Source organism: Adiantum capillus-veneris, chromosome 23 (genome assembly GCF_014529385.1).
Source record: "Adiantum capillus-veneris isolate H3 chromosome 23, ASM1452938v2, whole genome shotgun sequence".
Lineage (NCBI taxonomy): Eukaryota > Viridiplantae > Streptophyta > Polypodiopsida > Polypodiales > Pteridaceae > Adiantum > Adiantum capillus-veneris.
Genome location: NC_140953.1, coordinates 51,808,518 through 51,834,592, shown reverse-complemented (window position 1 = coordinate 51,834,592; position 26,075 = coordinate 51,808,518). Strand labels below are relative to the sequence as shown.

General features: G+C 44.8%; 1 protein-coding gene across 1 annotated transcript in view; it reads left to right on the top strand.

The window, feature by feature from the left end:
- Window positions 1-26,075, top strand: part of LOC147427778 (uncharacterized) — a 76,739-nt gene that overhangs the window by 21,718 nt on the left and 28,946 nt on the right. The window contains exons 3-4 of the mRNA XM_086497232.1: window positions 13,093-13,186; window positions 13,270-13,495. Of these exons, the coding sequence (XP_086353358.1) occupies window positions 13,093-13,186; window positions 13,270-13,495 (320 nt within the window). The remainder of the gene's footprint in view (window positions 1-13,092; window positions 13,187-13,269; window positions 13,496-26,075) is intronic.

The following is a 26,075-nucleotide window of genomic DNA, read 5'->3' as shown; positions in this document are numbered from 1 at the left end:
TGGCCTAGTGTCCATCCTCAAGAGCCTGTTAACATTATGGGGGCACTGGTGATATGTGTTACGTATCCAAATGAACAGAAGATATTCTCATACAAGAACTTTGATACCCCCACCCATTTTGCAGCATAATCTATGGCCACTAGAATATACCTAGCGATTCCCCATCTGCTGAAGGGTAGGGTAGCCATGCCAAAGAGACCTGCAATGGGCAGTTGGCTTGTTTAGTTGGTTTGGGCCCATCTCTAGTGACATTTGTCGTAGACTTTGACATAGGCAATAGCATGTGTATAGTTAGTGCCACTAACCGCCCACTGTGCAAAATCCTTTGAGGAACCTGGGTAGTGGCCCCCTGTAGGACCAGAATGTGCGTCGTTTAGGATGCTCGGACCTTAACTGGGGGGGAGGGGGCGGGGGGGATTCATTTGCAACGGATGTTGTCTGAGTTTGCTTTGTAGAGCTGTCCACTCAATGCAGTCCAAGGTCTGCTTTTGATAAAAAGGCGCCTTTTTTCTAGAGGAGATTATCCTGGAGGATAGGCCCTTGTAGACAATAAGCGTAAAACATCTAGGAACCAATCGGGTATAGCATCTACATTGAAGAGGAAACTATATGGTAGGCCATCCTCAAAATCAGTTGGCCATTTGATGATGTTCTTCCGACCGAGAACAACATCAAAATCAAACTCTAGGAAGAGAAGTGACCACCTTCATACTCTAGTAGCAACTTGAGGTTTTTAAGTAAGTACCCGGGAGCATGTTGATGAGTGATGACTGTGAAGTGTATAACCAGGAGGTAGTGTTTGGACTCTGAACTTTTGAAGAACATTACGTGCAATCAGGATGTAATTGGCTTTAACCTTAGTTTGGATGCAGCTAACATACAAGATCGGTCTATCCAAGTTTATTCTTAACTAGGCTATGTGAGGACCACCCCTCCCACAAAGATATTCGGGTCAATATGACAGTGTCCGACTAGTTTGGAGCCACTAGATAGGAGTCAGTCGGCCTCTTTTTGAGATAGTGGAAGGCATTTGATTTCTCCTTAGACCACTCGAAGGGAGTAGAGCTATTGGTGAGGCGGGTAAGGGGCCTAGCCACATCTACATTTACACCAAGATGATTCTCGCATGGCCAACAAAGTTCTACACCCCTTTAGCATTGATGGGAGTAGTTAACCTCAAAATAGCAATCACCTAATATTGATATGGGGCAAAAGATTGATATGATTAGAGAAGAAAGAGAGAAGAAGTCCCAAGCCACCAAGCATAAAGACTAACCAATCTTATCCCACAATTAATGAAGCCATGCCATCTAGCTTAATGATTACTCTACCAACTTTTGAGTGACAATCTGGACAAGTTTGGCAGTTTATAAGCCCACAAAGAGCCTCCTTCAATAGAGGTGGTCGTGTGACTGACATTGAGATGATTACTAGGCACTCAACAATTTGATATGTTCGCATGTGATGTGAGGATTGATCGTGCCTTTACTCTATTTGATCATTTTCCTCTTTGGCTCTTGGTCCACTGTGACGCATTGGATGCAGATTCCCCACTTCCCTATAAGCGGTTGTTGCATATTAATAATGCATATCTTTCACGCAAGGCATTTCGAAAGTTGATTGAAGCGGCGATTCTTCCACTTGTCTCTCATACGTTTATCGATGTGGATGTGGCGTGGTATCGTTTTATCGTGCGAATACAGGCAGTTATAAAGGATTATGGTTCGTGGTACATGTGTCAGCTGAGAGGTAAAGTGTAGGAAGATAAGGCGACTTGTCAAGCTTTAGAAAGTCTTACAGACACTAGACGGCTTACTGATTCGGAACAAGAGAGATTATGTGTAGCTAAAGCCTTTTTGATGCATAATAACTTGCGGAAACTTGACAAATGGAAGGTAAGATCGAGACAGCATGCTTTTATGGATAAAGGTTGTTCATCGAAACAATTTTTTAAACATTTGCACCATTCGAGGCAATCTGTCTCTATCAAAAGAGTTAAGGATGCTTTTGGGCAATGGACGGCAAATAAAAGTGTGTGAATTAGCGGATTCTATGGTGGATCATTTTCAGCGGGTTTTGGCTAGGCCTGAGGCTCCCTCATGTGAGGTTTTGCAAGCCAAACAACTGCTGTTGTCACATGTACATCCTATATTGGCATTGAAGGATGTGACTACCCTTGAGGACAGTTTTATTGAGGCTGAGTTGCACAACAGTTTGTTGCATCTTGGTTGTTGGAAATCACCTGGATGGGACGGTCTTGTGGTTGAATTTTTTTCTTCGCTTTTGGGAGTTCCTTAAGCAGCCTCTACTTTTCATGATAAATCATGTATGGACTACACAATCTGTGCCGCAATCGTGGAAAGAAGGACCAGTGAAAGTGTTGCCCAAGCAAATTATGTGAAAATTTCTCACATTGGCGTCGGATCACGCTTATGCCATTCATTTATAAATTGTTGTCGAAAATGACAGCTGCACGTATTAATGATCATTTGTTCTGTGGCATACATCCAGCTTAATATGGATTCATCCCTCGTCGACAAATTATGGATAATATTGTGCTTTCATTGGGATTGAGTATACAAAATATACTGGACAAGATGTACTTATCATGCGAGTTGATATAGAGAAAGCCTTTGACACTGTTCATTGGGACTTTATTACTCAGACCATGATGGCTCTGGGCTTTGGGCCAAGAATGCGTTGGGTGGTCTATTTTCTTTATGAGCATAGTGAATCTGTTGGAATTCTTGATGGTGAGCTGACTCGGTTATGGGATCTTGGTAGATCGGTCGGGCAAGGACGCCCTTTGAGTGCTATGTTGTATGCTATTGCTACACATCCTCTGTTGTTGTATCCGGACTCCTTAACGACATCTGGCCATTTACACGGATCGGAACTGCCATCTCGAGATCATTTTGTGGCGCAAGCGCATGCGGAGGACTCCATGTTTTGGCCTAGAAATCGACCTGAGGATGTCGATGCATCATGAAAGCACTCCATATTTATGGGTTGGCTGCAGGTCTGCATGTGAATTTTTTGAAATTTTAATTGTTACCACTGCATCAAATGGATTGGAATTCTATATTATGGCCAGATGAGATAGTGAACCCTGATCAAATTGTGAGGCATCTTAGATATCCGCTGGCTTGCTCGGTTAACAATGCAAAATTATTGGATTGGGTTTAGAATAAATTGAGGTCTAAATTTCATTATGGGAAATTGTCTATCTGGCCGCTACATGAAAGACTCAGAATAGTGCAGTCTATCCTGGTGGCATACATGCAATTTTTCTTGCCATTGTTGCATTGGCTACCTCGTCGTCTTCGGACCTTCATGTCTCGGATTCTAGAGCACTTCTGGTCTACTTCCTCCTAGAAAAAGGGCCTCTGATTGCTTGCGATGGATAAGTTGTGTACTCCAAAGCGTTGTGGTGGTCTGAGTATTTTACATTTTTGTTCTCATGTTACAGCAGGGAAGGCTACTTTGTTGTTGGTGCTGGTTGAGCAAAAGCAGCCCCGGACACAATTGTTTGCATTTCTGTGCTCTCATGCGGTTTCTACACTGGCTTTTTCCATTGGCAGCCGTCGTATTGGGATGTGGTTTGTGGTAAGTTTGAAGCTACAATACCTAGATGCCCCGTTGCTTCCAGTCTTGTAGCCGATTGGAAATTGGTCACAAAGGAATTGTTGTGGCATGGTAGAGATGATGCCTGTGGAAAATTGAAATGCACTTCGATTGGAGAGTTTGCATTGGAGTCGAGTTTTTGATCGAACTCTTGTTCAACGCTTTCCTAGACAGGCTTATTTTCTCTCCCGGAAAGGTATTGACAAGATAATAGATTTGATAGACACTAATGGACAGGTGCTCTCGTTTAGACAAGCTACTCTTTCCTTTGGGCTTGGGATGCACTATAGGCGTATGTGGGACACCATTAAGGATCTGGTAGACTCGATGTCTCCCATTCCACCGCTGGTTGCGGAGAATTGAATTTGTGATTGGCTCTATGCTGGTACTTCGATTCGTTCGATCTCTGCAAAGAAAGTGTACTCTCATTTGTAGTTATCTTCCTGGATCCAAGATCACTGTAATAAGGTATGGAACATGACTAAGAGTGTTTCATGGTGGGAGTAAAGTATGGCATGCTCAGTTGCCTCTAAAGGAGCGATTGTTTATGTGCAGATGTATCGTTGGGGTTCTCCCGACTGGAAAATTTATGCGCTCCAAAAGATTGGCCTCTTCGAGATGTATTCACTGTGGCAGGCATTGAGAATATTCCACATTTATTGTGGTCTTGTTCTCGTACGCAACAATTTGTGGAGTGCATCTCTACAGCTCTTCGCATGCGTTTTCTTGGTATGCATTTCGGTAGATTTTTCTGGATCTTTGGAGTGCTTCTGCCATTACTTTGGCCATACGCATGCTTCTTCGGCTGGGTTAGATTCAGGGTCCTATAGACAGTGTGGAGAGCACGTAATTTCCTCATGTTTCAGTAGGTTCAAGTGGATTATGTTTCCTTTTTCAAGACCGTCGAATATATGTATATGTGTGTGTGTGTGTATGTATGTATGTATGTATGTATGTATGTATGTATGTATATATATATATATATATATATATATATATATATATATATGTGTGTGTGTGTGTGTGTGTGTGTGTGTGTATGTATATGTATACATATGTGTGTATATGTATATGTATATGTATGTATATGATACAATGGAGCTCTCTGACAGTAGAGACATCAGTATCCAAAAGGCTGTAGAGGTTCAATGTCCTTCAAGGTAAGCACTCTGTCGGGACGGCTCCTATGTTGCGCCAATATGGTATGGATCCTCTGTCGCAATCTGCGTCGATGTTGAGAGGGCCCCCTCATCTGTGGGCGACAGGACCGCCCCAACTCTTATCACCCGATCAAGCAGTATGCCTCTGGTGCTGCTATGTTTGTGGGGCTGCTCGAACTCCTCTGTCTGTGACTGAAAAAAGACTCAAGGGAGAGTCTAGCATATCTGTCTCTAGTAGTATCCCACAAGCTGTGCACAAAGGAGATTGATCTGGTAAGTGCCTCAATCTCCATAGGAGGGGCAGAGAGAGAGAGAGAGAGAGAGAGAGAGAGAGAGAGAGAGAGAGAGAGAGAGAGAGAGAGAGAGAGAGAGAGAGAGAGAGAGAGAGAGAGAAATGAAATGTTATATTAACGTCTTCAAAAGGCCAGAATGACCTATGAGACCAAACTGATACAAAAGTGGTGAATCTGTTACAATGTCTGGGTACCTTAGTACTAAAGTACTAAGTGTGAAAAGTGTGAAAGTGTGAAAATAAATGTGAAAAACTAAATACAAAGTATTAAATAAACTTCTTAGGAGCATTCTAGGTGTCTGGCTAGAATGCTTCTAATCCTTTGTTGTAGTCTCCTCCGATGAAGTGTGCTTCTGCATCTTGGTCGTGGTTGTCTCGATTTCCTAAGCTCAGTCGCTCTGTCAATTAGCGTGCCTTTGGTATGACTGTGGGTACTCCTTTGTGCTGGCTGTTGGCCTCTTGCTTCTCCTTCCACTCCTGCTTCTCTCGATCCGAAGAAATCTGTGATCGGCCTCTGAGGCTGTAGTGCTCTTTGTCTTCTCATTAGATTATCCCTGTGCCGATGTAGTTCCATTAGGTACAAGCCTAAGCATCTTTGATCTTGGTATTGCATGATTCTATCTAGAGGTCCAAAGCCTTCTTTAAAGAGGCAATGAAAACACCCCCGTATCTCATAGTATACTGTGCAGTGGCATATATAGTGTAATTTTGTCTCCGGCTCCATTCCGCATAACTTGCAAATTCTGCTCTCAGGTGGGATTCCCCTAAATCTGCCAAATTCAATTTCCAACTGGTGTGAGGATGTACGAATCTGACCAATAGCACATCTCAAACCATGAGACAGGTGGGTATCCATGTAACTCGGGCGAATCACAAATCCATCTTCAGATAGTTGTAGGAAGTTTTCTTTGTAGTCGGCCATCTTCGTGCCCAATTCTTGTGTAGGGTCTACCCATGTCCTCTTAGTATCCAACTGTATAAGATCCTGTCGGATGATTTTATTAATCTCCGTTCGTGTAATTGCCAATGATGGAGCCTCAAGAGAGTATTGGAAGGGGGGTAATCTTTCCATACTGAACCCGTGTCTCCGACAAACCACGAGGATAGTTGCGCATACCAGCATGATGTATCCCCTTTCATTGCTAATTGTTGAGAGGATTCGAGGGCCAGTCTAGTATATCGGCAATTATTTGTATCCCACAAACCATGTATAAAGGACATTGATCGGGTAAGAGCTTCAATTTCTATCGGAGGGGCCGCTAGTTCCGCTCGGGTAATCGCGTGTGGTACGGAGGCCTTGGCTCTAATCATTCGGGAAATCATAGATACCAAAGGTCTCTCCATTGACTTCCAATTATCCTGATCCACTGATGGTTCCCAAATCTGGACCCCATAAAGCATAGCCGAAGCCACCACAGTATCAAAGAGCCAAAGTTTTGTTCGTGGTTCCTGAAACTGCACTTGTGAACACATCCTCTCCAACCCTCCCAAGGCCGCAGAGGCTCTGGATAATCTAGCATCCGCTGCTTTCTTAAGAGTAAACTTCGGTCCTGCAAATACCAAACCCCAAGGTACGTGTATGCATCTGTGTATCCTGGCCATATGCAAATGTAGGTGCCGATCTCCTGACCCACTACGGTGTGGTGTTAAACACCATAACTTTGGTTTTACCCAAGTTTATCGACAGTCCACTGTCCTCCGCGAATTTATGTAATGCATCGAGCTGCCTATGCATTCCATCTGGTGATTTTGCTATCAATACAATATCATCTGCATACAACAACAAAGAGATCCATGACCCTGCAAGTTGAGCCCCTCTGTCACCCTCGCTATCAATGTAATCTGATACCTCATCTATGTACATACCAAATAAAGTAGGGGACAGTGGGCATCCCTGCTTTACTCCAACGGTGGAATGAACAATGTCGGACACCCCTTCTGGAGTACGTACATAACCAGTTACTGACCCGTATAAGGCCACGATCCCCCAAATAATCTCTTTGGGGACCCCTAACTCTTGCATCCTACGCATCAATCTGGCCCTTGGTACTGTATCAAAAGCTTTCCGAAAATCCACAAAGCAACAATACATCCTTCTCCCGTTTGCTCTTCCTTCCTCAATAATGGCTCTGAGCGTAAGAATATGATCTAAAGTGGAATAACCCCTTTTGAATCCAGCTTGTCTTGTTGCTCTTATGCCCTCATTCTCGGCCCATCTACTCAATTTTTGTTCAAGAATGGATGCGTACAGTCGGGTCAAAGTGTGACCTACCATAATGGTGCGGTAGTTCCCGGGTATCATAGGATCCCCTGACTTGAAAATAGGTAGTAGATAATTTCCAAGATTCAGGTAATCCTTCACACATGACCCGATTAAACAGCCGAGCAAGGACTTCTGAAAGTAGATCCCTGGCATGGATCAGATGTTCTGCTACTAAACCTTCATGATCATATGCTCTTCTTGTCTTCATCTTATCAATGGCTTTTTCCACCATTTCCGTAGTAAAGAAAGTACTAGCAACAGGGCATGGCTAGAGGCATTGTATTGGAAGGAGATTGATAAGGTCAAGAGAGCATGATCCACTGCAATCCCAACCGGTCTGGGTCCCACCTTAAAGTCCTTGATACTAGAAATAAAGCTTGGTGAAGTCATGACATAATCCACTGTATTGGCCCCATGCCTGTGTGGGAAGCATGTGAATCCCCCAGATAACGGGAAATTCTCTAGACCATTAAGTATGGCCAAACCATGTATAGTTGCCATCTCCATGAGATGTCTCCCATATTCAGTGTGTTCTTTATCCTGTGAGTTTCTAGTAAGCCCCCTTTGTGATAAATCCACTTCTCTGAGCATTTCCTCAGAAGTATCATAGAATACTGCTTGAGAGTTGGCCGTTCTGGCATTAAAGTCTCCTAAGAGAACTATGTCTCCATCTCTAGAGAACTCCCATATGTCATTATTCAATATGGAGAAAGGGGACTGTCCATTTGGTGAGGAGTAGACTGAGGTACTTGGAGGGAAGTAGCATATAGCGATATATAGAAATCTACCTGTCTCGGCTCTCATTCTCACCCACATATACCTTGCTTGCTCATCTTTCCTGATAATCTGTAGTAGTGTTTCAGCTCCTCTTTAAATAAGACTGCTACTCCTCTTGACCCCCGGCTACCCTGTAGAGATCTCGTCTGGTCGACCAGATGTTTCCCATAAATAACCCTTCACATGTGGCATACGCTGTCCCGGTATCTGGTGTGTCTCTGAGTAGAAAACTATGTCTCTGTCCCTAAAGCTGTCTTCAAAGGCACCTACATCTAGCCTATATGACCCATTACAATTCCACGCCGCTATCTGAAGCGTCGCCCCATAGGTCTCAGACCGTCATGCTGAGCGCTTTTCGAGAACCACTACTTTCCCTCCTCTATAAAAGGCGATTTTCCCCTTTTCTCTTGCTGCCCTGATCTCTGGCATCAACTCTTGTATGTGTGCCACTTGTGCCAATATAAGGTCATCTCCCAGAAAAATACCGGTTTTCTTAAGAGTTGGCCTCTTCTTTAGAAATTCTTTCCTTATTTCTATATTCGGGAAGCGGAGAATGAGTGCCCGATCCTTTACGTTTAAACCCCTTCTCATCGATTCCTTTCTTGCCCACTCTCCATGCACTTGTGTGAGTAGGCTCTGTGATGCCCATGCGTTGTAGCAGTTCCTTCACTTCATCTACATTCTCTCTGTCTTTGACTCCTGTAACCCGCACATGCAGAGCCCGATTCTTCCTTTTCTGCTCTTCCTCAATGGTCATATTAATAATGGTAGAAGTAGGTGTGGTCTCGAGCATCTGGGCCTTCCCTTTCTACGCATCCTCAATCCATTTTTGTGCTTCATCAACCTTTTCTTGTGTCTTAAAAAGACGTTCCGCCCATGAAGATGCCGTTTTCGATTTCTGTTCATCTTCTTCCCGTAGAGCTTTGATTTGATCCTTCATGTCCTCAAGCTCCTTCAGCACCGAAGGTTGGTCGTCTCCCTTCTCCTTAGTTGCAGATTTGTAAGCCGCAAGTTCTCCTTTTAGCTCCTCAATTATTGCATCTTTTTCCCCCATGTACTTTTCCATATTTGTTCTCCATGCTTCAAAACTTGCTACTGCCTCATCGAGTTTCTTTTGCATAACGCATTCTGTTACGTTTACTTCGGCCTTGATTAGGTTTCGTAATTCCGTTTTCAAGATCTGAATCTCCTCATTCTGTATCCCCCGGATCTCTCTCCTTAGTTCTTTGAGAGAGAGAGAGAGAGAGAGAGAGAGAGAGAGAGAGAGAGAGAGAGAGAGACGAAATGTTATATTAACGTCTTCAAAAGGCCAGAATGACCTATGAGACCAAAGTGATACAAAAGTGGTGAATCTGTTACAATGTCTGGGTACCTTAGTACTAAAGTATTAAGTGTGAAAAGTGTGTAAGTGTGAAAATAAATGTGAAAAACTAAATACAAAGTATTAATCAAACTTCTTAGGAGCATTCTAGGTGTCTGGCTAGAATGCTTCTAATCCTTTGTTGTAGTCTCCTTCGGTGAAGTGTGCTTCTGCATCTCGGTCGTGGTCGTCTCGATTTCCTAAGCTCAATCGCCCTGTCAATGAGGGTGCCTTTGGTATGAATGTGGGTACTCCTTTGTGCTCGCTGCTGGCCTCTTACTTCTCCTTCCATTCCTGCTTCTCTCGATCCGAAGAAATCTATGATCTGCCTCTGAGGCTGTAGTGCTCTTTGTCTTCTCATTAGATTATCCCTGTGCCGATGTAGTTCCAGTAGGTACAGGCCTAAGCATCTTTGATCGTGGTATTGCATGACTCTATCTAGAGGTCCAAAGGCTTCTTTAAATAGGCAATGGAAACGCCCACGTATCTCATAGTATACGGTGAAATGGCATATGTAGTGTAATTCTGTCTCCAGCTCCATTCCGCATAACTTACAAATTCTGCTCTCAGGTGGGATTCCCCTAAATCTGCCAAATTCAATTTCCAGCTGGTGTGAGGATGTACGAATCTGAACAATAGCACATCTCAAACCATGAGACAGGTGGGTATCCATGTAGCTCGGGCGAATCACAAACCATCTTCAGATAGCTGTAGGAAGTTTTCTTTGTAGTCGGCCATCTTCGTGCCCAATTTTGTGTAGGGTCTACCCATGTCCTCTTAGTGTCCAACTGTATAAGATCCTGGCGGATGATTTTATTAATCTCCGTGCGTGTGATTGCCAGTGATGGAGCCTCAAGAGAGTATTGGAAGGGGGGTAATCTTTCCATACTGAACCCGTGTCTCTGAAACCACGAGGACAGTTGCACATACCAGCATGATGTATCTCCTTTCATTGCTAATTGTCGAGAGGATTCGAGGGCCAATCTAGTATATCGGCAATTATTTGTATCCCAGAAACCATGTATAAAGGACACTGATCTGGTGAGAGAGAGAGAGAGAGAGAGAGAGAGAGAGAGAGAGAGAGAGAGATATGTAATATTAACATCTTCAAAAGGCCAAAATGACCTATGAGACCAAAAGGTTACATGTGGTGAATGTAATACCAGGTCTGGGTACAAAAAGTACAAAGAACTGAAAAGAAAATAAAATAGTGGGTAGGGGTGGGGTGAAAGCTGACACAAAGGGAATAGGAAATACAAAGGGTGAGCTGATACAATGGAGCTCTCTAACAGTCGAGGCATCATATACATATACATTGGTATCCGGGACGGCTTCTATGTCGCGCCAGTATGGTATGGGTCCTCTGTCGTAGAGAGAGAGAGAGAGAGAGAGAGAGAGAGAGAGAGAGAGAGAGAGAGAGAGAGAGAGAGAGAGAGAGAGAGAAGGAGAGTCAGCACAAAGCGGCGGAGTTCCGCTTCGAGATGCATTGGTGCTCGTTTCGGTATTTTTTTCTTTAGTGATGCTTCACAAAGTACAGTGGCCAAAGATCCTCTCTTTGGAGTGCTCCCAAGCTAATCTGCCCGAGAGAGAGGCCCTAGCATTGCTTAGAAACTGTATGTGGGGGTCCCTAAACTGGGCGTCGTAGTAGCTTTTCACTAGCCCAAAAGCAGTAGTCTTCAAAAGCTGTGTCAAGAGCCCTGCTTAGCATCCGTACGGACTGCCATGTGGCAGCCCATAAAACGCGGCGCGAATAACGGAGCCACGCCAGCATCCGGTTGTCGTGGGGAGTTTGTCCAGCTTTTACTTCTTGCTTCAGTGACCCCTTCAGGGGCCAAAAAGGTTCCATAGGCCATGGGCCATGCCACGCCAGCTCATTTGTGACACACTTTACCACGACCCAGTCAAAGACTTCAACATGTGGACACCAGAGGATTCTGAAGTTTTTCTCTTGGCTGCTTGGCTGTGGGACAATTGTCTCCTACTTGACCAAGTAACCACATTTATGCACTCTTTTAAGGATGTATTTTTCCTGGACTTATCCTGACCTAGAGCCGTACCAATTGAGCTGGAGATCCATTCGTCCCATGAGCTCGGCTAGTTAATGGGCGAGCCTACAAGCTCAATTGGTAGTGAAGTAGAGATCGGAGAAAACAATAGAGGGAAAGGTAATAGTGCCAGTGGAGCACTCAGAATGGATTTCACCTATATGATAGCCCGAGAGAAGCACTCCAACAAAATCAAAGTTTATGTGGATTCTCGAGCACTCACAAAGCAACCATCCAAGATGGATTTCCAACACCATTTATAAAAAGAGTCCTGGAGAATGTAGCACGGCATGCTCTGTACGATTTCATGAACACAGGTGGCTATCCATCTGGCTGATCAAATCAAGACAGCATTCATGATTCCCTGAGGTAGATTGATTTAAACCAAGATGCCTTTTGGAATGACAAATGCTCCTCCATCCTTCAACAAAGTTGTCCACATAATCTTCAGCCCACTACCTAAGTTCCTTAGTGTTCCACACCTCTCAAAAGCTTTGAGGAGCATCTCACAGCTCATTGCTACTTTTGTTAAGTGCTAGGAAGTGTGCCATAATCTCAACCCCAACAGTGTCATTTCTTAGGTACACTTTTAGGTCAAATTGTGTCTATTAAATGTATTTTTTAGATTCAGATGGTTGAGAGAAGTTTGATAAAGGTGTGTGCAATAATCAATTAGGTTTGTAGTGAGAGCGAGTGTAGGTCTAGGTGATGGGAGTCCTCCACGGGCCCAAGGACACTGTCCTCGTGTTCACACTCCAGCGTAACATGTAACACCCTTTTCATAGGGGAAATCAGTAGAAGCTCACCATTTCTCAAACCCATAACAATCAATACGATGATGGTGTGTACCCAACAGTAGTATCTGCTTTTCATGATTTTCTTCTGCCCCTATCCTTAGATGATTTTGGTATCCAATGTAAAATCAACTGGCTAGAACTTCAAAATAGGAGCTAAATTTTTTGAAAGTACACTGAAAAACAGTGAAAATGACCGAATTCAGAAATACAAGGTACTCAATTATGGCAGAAATTCTCACTTGCATTTTTTCTTGATTGATTGAAGAATGCTTCAAACACATATCATAAGTTTGTCTGCTGGCTCAAAGAGAGGGAGATTTCTTATTTGTTTGATTTTAAGCTAAATGAGGGATAGTTCATGATATATAAGTTTATTTAGTGACATTCTTTTCATGGCTCCATATGAGGGAACTTCTAAGCCTATTATCGCTTGCGAATGAAAAGCGACTCACTCGTCTTTGCAGAAAATTCTTTTTTTCCTAAAAACAGATTTGCATGGGTGTTTTTCAACCCTTTTCTAGTGACTTGATTAAGCCAATTATGTTCTTATTCTCCTTTCCTAAATAAATGTTCGATGCTATATATCATAGCTTGGTACATGCTCACAAAACACTTACAAGAAGTATGTTATCATTTCTTAAAAAGATTTTTGTTTTAGATTTGGTCAACCCCAATTACCTTCAGAAGATTTTGCAATAAAGCTCAAAAAAAAAGTCAATAGTCTGTTACTTTCAAGTTTCAAGGCTTTTGTTGACTTGTGCTCTGCATGTTCAGCTCTGCATATAATAGACTTGCCTACATGACTGATACCTTTGGTCCTCGATTGAGTGGATCCATTGCATTGGAAAAGGCTTTGAACTGGACAAAGGTAATGCCTATTTTTTGTTGGCATCTACGTGGTCATCGCAAAATTTTGTTAATATGGGCTGACTTGGTTTTGACATTGTATAGGAGGAGATATTTAAGGATGGTTTAGAGGTGCAAGAAGAGCCTGTGAAAGTTCCTTGCTGGGTACGAGGTCATGAGTATGCCACTTTGAGATCTCCTCGAGTGAAAGATGTGCGCATAGCAGGCCTAGGCGGCAGTATTGGCACACCAAATGGGAAACCTTTGATAGCACGAGTACTAGTTGTTTCTTCCTTTGATGAGCTTGAAACAAGGAAAAACGAAGTAAAAGGTGCTACTTGATACTCACTCAGGAAGCCTGAATTCAATTGTTAGATATTAGTATGCACTACTTGCTGGAGGTTTTCTATGGTAAGCACAGTTTTGAGTGCTTTCCTCTCAAAAAAGTACATAGTGAGCCAGCTGTCAGTAAAAAACAACATTGTGTTAGAATGGCAATGCAAATAGAGCACATGGTAGCATGAAGGGGACTTGGGGAAAGCAGCCATTAAGGAGATACATAGTTTCAGAAAAAGGTTCATTTCTTGGTGAGAAAAAAACTTGTGCCACTCCTGTACTGGGGTTCTTTAAGGTTTCTGTATAGTAGTAGGCAGTTTACCCACCATGAGTTAAAGACTCTGGAGGCCTGCCGGCTTCTGATTGCTTCTTGCTTTCATGCTTTTTGAACAGGGATATGATTTGTTCATGTTTGCATAGCCAATGTGCTGTGTACTATGATTCATTGTGGGATTGGGGGATGCTATGTGCAGCTGAATCATAGAAACAGCAGGGAATGGCTGGCCGCCCCCCCCCCCCCCTTCCCCCATGCTCAGAATGCGTTCCGACCAGGTGGTGATCCGAAATGTCTGTTCCGGCCATGTGCCGTTTCAACTTGCATTTCAAACATGGAACACATTTTTGCCCCGTTCCGCAATGCATTGTCGTATCATTCTGGTTGTCCAGACCTGTTTTGCAATTAGAAAATGGCCACTCTGTTCTGGGTCCCCTGTTCCCGTTTCCCCCTTTTGGCCGTTCCTGTTTCTTTTCCCTTTATCATTCCTGGTCTGCACTCCATGTTTCTATGGGCTGAGCATATCTCAGTGCTTGCACACATGATATGTGTACTCCTAGTCAATATGGGGGATGTACAGAAACTTGTAACGTTGTCCTCCCAAGCTTGATTGTATTTCATCTGTTATTGTTGCAAAACTCCTCTAGGGCTCTTGCAAATCAGACAGCAAGACTGCTCATTTGCATGAAGAAAATTTGACATGGGACAATACAAATGGTCTTTGCGAGAGAAACATACCTTTTTAGGCATGTAGAAAATTAGGGCTTGGATCGAAGGACAGGGACAGTTGGATCTCCATATCTAGCTGTACCATGAGTCTCTACACTTCCAACTTATGAGTTGCCAAAATGTAGGTGTTATTTTGGGCATTCCAAGGTCTTAAAGTGAGTGAACTTGACTGTCTATTGACTAGAAAATGAATGATATTTTCACTGAATATAATAAGAGATACCATGTGGTTGAGGTTCCTTTCCTCAGGACCACTGCATTCAATGTAGACTTTAGTTCTCTAAATGAAACAATGTCTTTGCATTGAAATTATGATGTTCAAATGCTCATGCATAAATGGTTGTTGTTCTTGGTTTTTAATGTAACTCTAGAGTTGCATTTGTGTCTGATGATCATCATTTCATTTATCTAAGCAGTATGTAGAGCATCTCCTTAAAAAGTTTGTTGATGCATTTTGGTTGGATTCACCACATGGGTCGCCACGCTCTTATGGTTCCGACTTTGATCACAAGATAGGCGTAATGCATAGTAGCAATCCCATCTCTAGGTAGCTTCGTCAGTTTTTCCAGAATGAGGAGGACGAGATTGGTAGGCACTTGCAAATCTGAGAAGGGTTTATCAAGCTGAGTGTGTCTTTGTGAGGTGCCCAGGTCCTACTTGCCAAGAAGAAAAGGTGTTAAGAATGTTAGGATACCTTTTTTCTTGGCAGGTAGGACCTGGGCACCTCACAGGGATTTGCATTGAGAATAGGTTCTCAAACGTTCTTCCATTATGTAGTAGTTCCGTTGCAAGTTTTGTTTGATGGCCTATGTTGTAAATAGCTTTTCTCTATAGGATTGTTGTCATGCTTGAAAAGTTACCATTGATGAGATGACCTTATAGATTGACTTTTACAAGTGCAAAATATTTCACCAAGGATCTAAAGTTAGGGTACCATCAGACTTGAACGCATCCTTGGATCCTTGAAGATCAAGTTTCATACTCGAGGCAGGCATTACTAGTTCTTGGTGCAACCTTTTGGGTTAAGCCAAATTTTTAGTCCAAGATGAACAATTTGTATCATTTGTATTTGGGAATATGGATAGCTGTGTTTGTTATTGACATACTCATCTAGAGTGCATCGTTCGCAACACCTTCGTCGTGTTTTGTGGAAAATGCTCTGGAAATTGTATGCAAGGCATCAGACGTAGAGCTCATATCTCAGATATTTTATTTTATTTTTTTCCAAGAAAAAGATCCTTCTATTAGTTAATAAAACTGCCCAGTGGGCTACATAGTACAAACTGCCGGGCTACATCAGCATGAGGGGAGATTCTCCCAGATGAAAAAAAAGATATGTTCAATGACGGCTAAATTAGGATATGGGAGAAGGAAACCTTCTTCGACTACAGTTTCACACGCTTCCTTGGTGACCCTTCTCTCGACCTGGAGGAAGCTTGCTTTCGAGGTCACGTCCTCTTTCTAGCAGCCGGAGGCACTAAGGCTCTGGATACAGCGGTAGGTTTCTCCTTTCCGCTGTGCGGCAGGGATCATACAGATTGAACCTTGCACACAGTTCTAGAGTGGCTCCAGATCCAGACTATTGAGTTCTCACACCACACAAGGGACCTGGGGGTGACAGATTTGGTACACACACTTTGGCCTTTAGCCAAGTTTAGTGTGACGTCGCCGGATGCAGCATGTTGCAGGCACATTGTGGTGCACTTGTTTGGTGACACTCAGAGCCCCCCTTGCTATGTATTTGTACATGAGGATTCTTGGACAGAGGATGTCACCCTACAGACTGCACGCTCGGCTTGGGCCTGGGTGGGACAATCACTTCGAATGCGGTTGTCTAGAGGTCGCTTAGATGCGGATTACTTCCCATCTAAGCCGGCCTCAAAGACAGCAAGGTTGGCTGTTGCTGCAACATCTGTTTTTTCTCACTGACTCCATGAGGATTGTCTCATGGAATGTGCAAGGGGAGGACCCCAGTTCCAGCGTCACAGGGGTCGGTTGCGTCAGGAGCTTTAGCAATGCCTTGCGGGTGGTGAGATTGATATTCTTATGCTAGGGGAGCATCATCTCCGTGAGAGCCGCATTAGACGATGTGGTTAGATGTTGCATGGTCGCTATGAGACATTTTGGTCAGCCGCATCTGGACTTGGAGGTATCCACGGAGGGGTATGTATGACTATTGCAAACTCATGGCATCAGGCCATTGTGGGCAGAGGTATTATTGTACCAGGCACAGCTCGGTGGATTACTATGTAGGTTCAGGGTCGCCTCATGGGTTTCCTGAACATATATGCGCCCAATGTGGCAAGTGCACGAGTAGAGTTTTAGTCTCATGATGTAGAGCCTTTGCCGCATGTAGAGTAGTGGTGTGTTGGGGGAGACTTCAACATGTTGGAGGATCCTTCTCGCAGGATTGGAGGTGGCCATGCTGCTGTGCATGGGGCTCAGTTGGCAGCTTGGGAGCGTCTATGTATGACTTTGAGGGTTTCTGATGTTTGGCAGCATTGAGGCTTTGTGAGGCCCCCAGACAATTTGTCTTTCTCTAGCTTTGACCGCAACAAGAAGTGAATCTATCTCGGATAAATCGTTCTACGCCAATGACCCCATTTGTGACATGGGGGGATCTGTTTACATCTTCGCAGGGACTACTTTCTCCGGACCATGCACCAATGATTCTCATTGTGACATACAGACAGAAGAGCGGGGGGTGGATGCTACGCATTCTTGAGAGGATCTTGCCGGATCCAGAGCGGATGGAGGCACCTTGGACAGAGTGCTTGGACACGCAGGACACCCGACTGGTAGAGTGGCCTCTCGACTGGCTGAGCTTAGTAGCTTCTTCCTCCAAGAGTCTGCGGCTCGCTCTATTGCAGCTAGGGAGGAGGAGAAGCGTCTACGACGGGGCACTGTTTCCTTGCAGAGGATGCAAGAGCAGCATCCAGACAATCCTTTGTTGGAGGAGTAGATGCAACAGGCTAGGCAGGAGTTGGTTAGCATTGAGGAACGGCGTTATGAGTTTGTATAATTTCGTGGCCAACTTCTTAGAGGGACTATGGCCGTCTAGGCCATGGAAGTTTGAGGCAATAACAAGTTTGTGATGCCCTTAGACGTTCTGGGTTGCACGTACACTACATTGACGAATTCAATGAGTTTACCACCTGGGCTGATAGGCTCGGGTAATCTTTTGAAATTTCATCGTGATGGGGATAGATTATTGCGATTAATGATCTTCAACGAGGAATTCCTAGTAAGCGCGAGTCATTAGCTCGCGTTGACTAGGTCCCTGCTCTTTGTACACACCGCCTGTCGCTCCTACCGATTGAATGGTCCGGTGAAGTTTTTGGATCGTGGCGACGCCGGCGGTTCGCCGCCGGCGACATTGTGAGAAGTTCATTAAGCCTTATCATTTAGAGGACGGAGAAGTCATAACTGGCATACCATTTTTGCTTGAAACTGCGCCAATCGTCTTTCAACCGTGCTAGGTACTGAGGTGGCATAACCACGCCTTTAGCTTTTCTTGGAAGTTGGCCCGATTGAAAGAAAGGGGTACGTTGTGTTCGGCTTCCTCTAGGTGCACGGCCAACTGTGCCTCTTGCCACGCTTGATAGCAATTAATGGCATCATCGGCATGATACATGGCTGCCATCAAAACCTAGCTATTTCCTGTTTTCTTAGTTGTCGCAAAGTAAGCATTAAATTGATGCAACCAAGAATGAATAACATTAGCATCCATCTTACCGTCATACTTACTGAACGTCAACTTCTCAGTGGTTGGATTGTTGGAGTCTGCATCTCTACTTGTGTCCCTTGATGAACTCTCCACATCTTTGGCTGGCTCGAATTTCGAGGTGAGTACCTGTAGGACCAACTCTTGCATGCGTTGGTCTCCCTGTGCCTCACGCTTTAACTCCATAGCCGCTCGCCTTTCTTCGGCCGCTATGCGTTGCGCCTCTTGTTGTAGCATCATATCCATCATCGACTTGACCAAAGCCTCCATAGGATTTGGTGCAACCCGTGGCATAGATGGGGATGTGGGAGGATCAAGAAAAAATCCTCCTGGTGGGGAAACTTCTTTGTCACCAACTCCACTCTCATCACTTCACACAAAGTATCCATTCCGCTTCAAGTGATGACCATACACTGAGATCTTGGGTACTTAAGTTCTTGAGGAACTTGTGTTCTTGAGGTTTTTGAGGTTCTTGGGTTCATGAGGTTCTTTAGCTTGCAATCGGTGTTTAAGAAGGCTTTTCTCTTACCCACCAAGCTCGACTCTTCTCTACGGGCGCACCCCTTGGCGGCCTTGCGCTCACACCAAAGTTGCTTTTTACCACCTCATGTCGATTGGCTAGTCGCGAAGTGCACGGTCCGCTCTCAATGAGTGAAAAAAGGAACAAGGGGAGGTTGGACAAGCCCTTCTTTCTTGGGTTACTTGTCACTCTTCAAAAACACGATTAGGATTCGACACGCCCAAGTGGACTTGGGTCCGCAATAAGCAAAAAATTTCTTGTGGTTCTTTCCTTGAGTGATACAGAACATTGCCAAAAGCTCTGATACCAATGTAAGGTGCAGCTGAAGTGAAAGTTGATATTGCTCAAGATGAGTGCTCCGAATTGTGCTCAAGGGTTCCTTTTACTTATGGAAGGGAGAACCTTCCGTTCGTTTAGAGAGAGAGTGCAATGATCACAAACAAAGTGAATGCTACTGTGAATGAAGGTGCTGTGAGAGAGAGAGAGAGAGAAAGAAAGAAGAAAGAAAGAAAGATTTTTAACGTCTATGTCAGGCCGAAATCGGCCTATGAGACAAATCAAATGTACATTGTGTGTATGTCATCCGTCTATCGGAAAGACAAATGAAACAAAATTGATACAAAACTGAGCTGAGTGTAGGTAGTGGAGTATCTGAGGAGGGATGGAGCTCTATCTCTAGGGGTATATGCATGTCTGTATGCTCAAGGTAGTACAATCATGAGAATGCATCAAGAGAGAGAGAGAGAGAGAGAGAGAGAGAGAGAGAGAGAGAGAGAGAGAGAGAGAGAGAGAGAGAGAGAAAAGAATACTACACCAGGCGGTTCTCAAACCCTTCTCCAAGGGCCCCCCTCTCGGAGAAGGCAAGCTTTCCATTAAAGCTGTGAACCTGCACCCACTACTCACACACACTCTGTAAATGCACACTGAATAAAATCAGCTTTCTCTCTGAGTTTTGGGCGCCCCCTCTTGGCATGAGAGCTTGGAGTGTGTGTTTTGACCTGCAGGTTGCTCTCCTACTGCCATGTGTCCAATTTGCCCCTTTGGTTTAATTCCCTAGCTCCCACCAACTTATGAAGCTGTAAGTGACTTGCCTTGTGGCCCAAATTCCTTATGGCGCACACAAGCTTCTATACTCATCAGAATTCAGTGCTAACTGGCCTGACCAGTCCCAAACTGATCGACCTAGACTCTTGATGTGAGAAACTTGTTCGGCCACAACCGTTTCACACTGGCCATGCAATGTCCACTTGCACCTTTTCAAGGGTTCTAGGAAAACAAGTAAAAATAAAATAAATAAAAATATGTAGTACATATTTAAAGAAGGCAACATGAAAAATACACTTCCTGGTGACTATTTGCCTTCAATCGGCAGGCATCTCAGTAGACCCAGGTGGGTGGCAGAGTTACTAGGGAGTTTTTTGAGATGGTGGGGCCACGCCATGCGCACACCAGCGTCAGCCAGTTGAGGAGACCTGACGTGTCACTTGCTTGAGAGCCTGAGGATATGCGTGCAGTTGCTACTGAATTTTACCGTGATCTGTTGTCAGCTGAGCCTCAGTCAAAGCCTCAGGATGCATGCAGAGAGCAGGTTTGGGCACACATGCCTTGCCTTGTTACTGAGGAGATGCGACAAAGACTTGAGCTTCCTCTCCAGCTAGAGGAACTTCATGAGGCCCTCAAAGCACTCCCCCGAGGTAGTTGTCCAAGGAAGGATGGTTTGAATTCCAACTTTTTCTTGGAGTACTGGGACTTGCTTGGTTCAGATCTTTGCAGTACATTTCGATATGTTTTTCAAAGTGGCAAGATCCCTGACAACATGAGTGAGGGCTTGATCTACCTTATTCCCAAGGAGGGAGGCTCCTTGGATGAGATTCGCGAGTGACGACCCATCACTATCCTCAACTCATCCTACAAAAGACTGGCAAAGGCTCTGAGCTTGAGGATTGAGCCACTACTAAAGAGCATTCATTGTACATGGGACCCAGACAGGTTTTGTCAAGGAGTGTAGTATCCTTGACAACATCTTCACTTTTTGGAAGGCATTTGCCCTCACGCCTCTCCGAGGAGAGGATTAGGTGATACTCCTTCTCAATTTTGAGAAGGCCTAGACAGAGTTGACTGGGACTTCCTGGAGGGCACTCTATGCAAAATGGGTTTCTCATATGCTTGGATCAGAGGCATGTCACTCTATAGGCATGCACACAATCAGGTGCTCTTGGAGGGGGAAGAGGGGAACGCTTCTTGTTCACACGTTGGGTCAGACAGGGTTGCCCTCTAGCCCCTTCCTCTTTCTGTTCTATGCTGAGGCGATGAGCAAATTTTGACTTCTCAATAGGTTGCCTTGCGTGCCCTCGAGCTCCCTATTAGGACAGATGAGCTCCTTGACGTTGAGTTTGCAACGACTCAACCTTATACTTTGAGGGCCAGGAGGCCAATCTGCACAGGTGTGAGCAGGCTATTGAGGTGTTTTGTTGTGCATCAGGGGCATTGATCAACTGGAGGAAGTGTAAGGTACAACAGAAGTGAATGTTGATAGTGCTGAGGATGAGTGCTCCGAACTGTGCTCAAGGGTTCCTTTTTACTTACGGAAGGGAGATCCTTTCGTTCTTAGAGAGAGAGTGCAAGTGCAATGATCACAATCAAAGTGAATGCTATTGTGAATGAAAGTGCTGAGAATGAGAGAGAGAGAGAAAGAAAGAAAGACAGAGAGATATATTAACGTCTCGAAAGAGCCAAACTGGCCCATGAGACAATAAACTATACATCTGGTAATACATCTCTCGTCTACTGAAACAGAAAAAAAAAAAAAGATCTACTCAACATCATAGTGATGTTTGAGTCTACAAAGCTAAAACTAAGCTAAAACTGAGAATATGTACAAATACATGACTGATCCCATCCAAATCTGACCATCAACTCTCTCTCTCTCCTTGTCCTCTATCCCAGGATATCCCAGATGGGTAGATCCAGTATAGAGAGGCCGTTGAAAGGTGGCACTCGTCTCCGATGTCGAGCGATGATGGCTCTGATTTGGTGCAAATGGCGGGGTCTGGGTCGAGGACCGGGTGATCGAGGACGGCGAGTACGACCCTGTGCAGTGGCCTGATCAAGATGGACTCCTCTAGGCCTCGATGGATGTGGTCCTGGGGGTGTGGCTGTTCCATAGACGGAGTCTGTGTCCCAAGGTCCTCTCCCTCTCTACTGAAGAAGTCACGCATAGTGCACTGTCGATCTGCTGGTGGAGAACTGTCTTGTAATAGTCTGTCCCTTTGCCTCCTCACTCTAGTAAAAAGAGTCCGAGGCATCTCTGGTCCTCATAATCCATCACCCGACGTAATGGTTCAAAGCCCTCTCTGAAAAGGCAGTGGTATCTCCTCCTGATCTCGTGATAGACTGTGCAACGGCAAATGTAATGCTCCTCAGATTCCACCTCTTGGTGGCATAGCTGACATGTCCTATCTCTCTGGGCCATCTGCATGTATCTGCCTGTCTTGATGCGTAGTTGATGGGAGGAGGTACGGACCTGCCCAATGGCACTGCGCAACCCATTTGAGAGATGTACATCCATGTATGCTGGCCGAATCACAAAACCCTCCAACGAAACATGCAAGAAGTGGTCCCTGTAATGGGCCATCTTCGTGCCTAATGGCTCTGGAGGTCGCTGCCAGGTCCTTTCTGTCTCCAGCTGCACAATATCTGATCTGATCACCCGGTTGCGCTCAGTGCACGTAAGCTGGAGGTGCGGGCAATCCAAGTTATACTGGAAGGGTGGAAGTGCATCCATCTGTAGTCCATGTCTCCCAAACCATGTCTGCATCTGTGCATACCAACAATCATGAACCCCATCTTCTGCTAATTGTTTGGAGGAATCCAATGCCAATCTCGAATCTCTCTCTGGGGGGAGCTCCCATATGCGATGTAGGCCTGTCACACTCTGAAATATGGCCTCTGTCACTATGGAGGATGCTGCCATCTCAGCTCTGACAATAGCATGTGGTATTGATGCCTTGCACCGGATCATCTTTACAATCATCATAACTAGTGGTCTCTCCATACGCCTCCACTCCTCTGTATTGAGGCTAGGCCTCACACCATGGATCCATACAACAATGCCGGGGTGACCAACGAATCGAACAACCAAAGCTTCGTGCGCGGCTCCTAAAACTGTACATGAGCACACTGCCTCTCAAGCCTCCCCAAAGCTGCAAAGCCCCTGTCCAACCTAGCATCTGCTGCTTGCTTCAATGAGAAGCGCGGACCTGTAAAAGTCACTCCTAAGTATACATAAGACCGTACCTGTTCCACCATCTCCCCTCTAAATGTGAACTGATGCTCTGCTCGAGTGACCCATGCCTGTGTGGTGTTGAACACCATAACCTTGGTTTTCCCAACGTTCACTGTCAAGTCCCTATCTGCACAAAGTCTCTGGAGAGCATCCAACTGTCTCTGTAGCCCCTCTGGAGAGTTCGAAATCAATACCACATCGTCTGCATACAAAAGAAGTGGTATCATCACCCCTGCCAGGCTGGATCCTGCATCACCATATGTATCCACATAGACAACACAGATTTGTGAGAAAGAGCTTTTGGCGGTTATTCATGCTCTTACTCAGTGGCGGCATTACCTACTCGGAGCGGATTTTACTGTCTTTACAGACCATCAGAGCTTGCGCTACTTCTTGTCACAGAAGCAGCTATCGGAAAAGCAGATGCAGTGGGCGAACATCTTGTCACAGTTTCACTTCCAGGTTGTGTAACAAACTGCTGACGTGTCGACCTACTAAAGAACGGAGCTACCGGTCGAGGGGCCTAAACCCTAAGAAGAACAAGTAACAGAGGAAGTGTCACAAAGTGGTGACGTGGTTGCCCGAGAGCAAAAACCCTAACCCTAATTTCTGCCAGAAACCCTAACTGCTGAAACCCTAATTCTGGAAACCCTAACCCTAAAACCTGCAAACCCTAATTTTGCTGCCAAAAACCCTAAAACTGCAGAAACCCTAACCCTAACCCTAAAGGCAGATTTCCGCTTTTTGCTCTAGTTGATGATGTGGCAGGCTATACGGATTTCCGTGATTTACGATGGCAGTTTTTGCCTTTGCTTTTGGACCAGAAGCTTTTGAGTTTTAAAGGCTTTTCACTGTAATTGCTTATTAGTCCAAGGGCCTTTAAATATGAGGCTAGGGCTCATTCTCTGGCATGCTTCCTGGAGAAGGTGCAGAGTCTAGAGAACCGGCTTGTATTGTGTTGATGCAATATAAAGAAATACCGAAAGGGGCGTCAAGGTTTGGGGCCAATACTCTCTGGGGTGGAATTCCGCCACTCCGTGTCGTGTGTCGTCTCTCTCTCTTTTAGTTCAGTTGTTAATGAAGTGCTAAAAGTCTGTTCAGTCTGTTCTTTTCTATTGGCACGTGATGCCCATCTTGTGACAGTGGTATCAGAGCATCAGGCGTGTGCTTTTCTGAAAGCATACCGGTCCTACGAAAGAGCAGACAGAGCTATTGGAATTATTATTTGAGGTATCTTCGGCCTCCGACCCCGGACTTATTAGCCACTCCCACCCTTACTTCATCGCGCATCGGGCGCGCTCCAGTCTTCACCGCAGTGTCTTACAGGGCATAAGCCAATTAAGATTACTTGCAAGAGAAGGATCCAGATTTGTTTCAAGTCACTGTTTTTTTTTTTTTCAGAAGCAATACCATGCAGATGTTGATGTTTACACCTACCAAGCAGCATACTCGAAGTACTTGGCAAGCTTTCAAGAAAATTTTTGCCCGAAGTTATATGGTTTCTGACATCTTCCTTCGGAGTGCAACTTCTGGCAGAGTAAGGTATCCTGAAATGCTTGCCATGGAAACCCTAGCAGATTATATCTTGAAATTTCTCGACATCTCTCAGTAGATGTCTCTTCTCGAGTTGATAACTTTGGAGGTTTGGTGTGATTGCTATCTCTTGGGACTACCATCGCCGCCAAAGAAACACTGTTTGTTCAAAAGCTGATGGACCATGCTGTGCTCGGCTACGACCTTATGGAATGAACCTAACCCAAATTTTTGATGCAGGTTTCAGGATGGAAAGTCAGTCGACTTTTCGAGCTCGACTGTTTGAGTTCTGTTTAAACTTGTTTGGTGATCCTGTTTGGAATTTGTTTGAAATGGATTGTATCTGTTTTGAACCTGTTTTGGTGCCGATTTGAATTGTTTGACTCTGGTTTCAATGATTGGTGATTTTACTCCCGGGTTGAGAAATGAGAAATACTGTTTTTGTTTGAACCTCGGAACGACGCATACCGATGCTTGGGGAGCGTTTCGTTGTATGTTTGAAAACCTCGGAACGACGCAGGCCGATGCTTGGGGAGCGTTCCGTTGTATGCTAGAAAACCTCCAAACGACGCAGGCCGATGCTTGGGGAGCGTTTGGTTGTATGCTTGAATCTCCAAGCGACGCAGACTGTGGTCTGGGGAGCGTTTGGTTGTATAGTCCTTTGAGCTCATGGCCCGAACCTTTTTAGGTTATTTGCGGGGGGAGTGACGAGGTAGTCTTTGAGTAGCTTCATACCGCAGACCACTTGTCTCGGGGGAGTGCTCAGCGGCGCTCTTTGTTGTGTCTTGTAACATGCATATGTAAGCATTTGTGTTGCATTGTGATGTGCCAATTACTGAATATTCCTAATTGGATGAGATTGCCTGGGTATGTAATTTTAGTGCATCAAGACACCCATGGAAGATCAATGCGGTTTGGGTGTGATGGCTAATTTTACTACACTGGAATATCAAGAGTTCCGATTTGGACGAAAGGAGAAGCTAACTCCTTGATCAAAAGAGCAGAAAGGAGAGCTAACTCCTTAATAAAAAGAGCAAACTGATTGTCCCTCGGAATGTCCCTCGGAATGACCCTCGGAAATTTTTGAGCTAACTTGAGTTGTTTTGCAGATATGCTGTAATCGTGGACGATTAATCTCTCTCAAGAAGGGGAGATGTAACAAACTGCTGATGTGTCGGCCTACTGAAGAACGGAGCTACTGGCCGAGGGGCCTAAACCCTAAGAAGAACAAGTAACAGAAGAAGTGTCACAAAGTGATGATGTGGTTGCCCGTGAGCAAAAACCCTATTTTTAATTTCTGCCAGAAACCCTAACTGCTGAAACCCTAATTCTGGAAACCCTAACCCTAAAACCTGCAAACCCTAATTTTGCTGCCAGAAACCCTAAAACTGCAAAAACCCTAACCCTAACCCTAAGGGCAGATTTTCGATGTTTGCGCTAGCTGATGACATGGCAGGCTATACGGATTTCCGTGATTTACGCTGGCAGTTTTTGGTTTTGCTTTTGGACC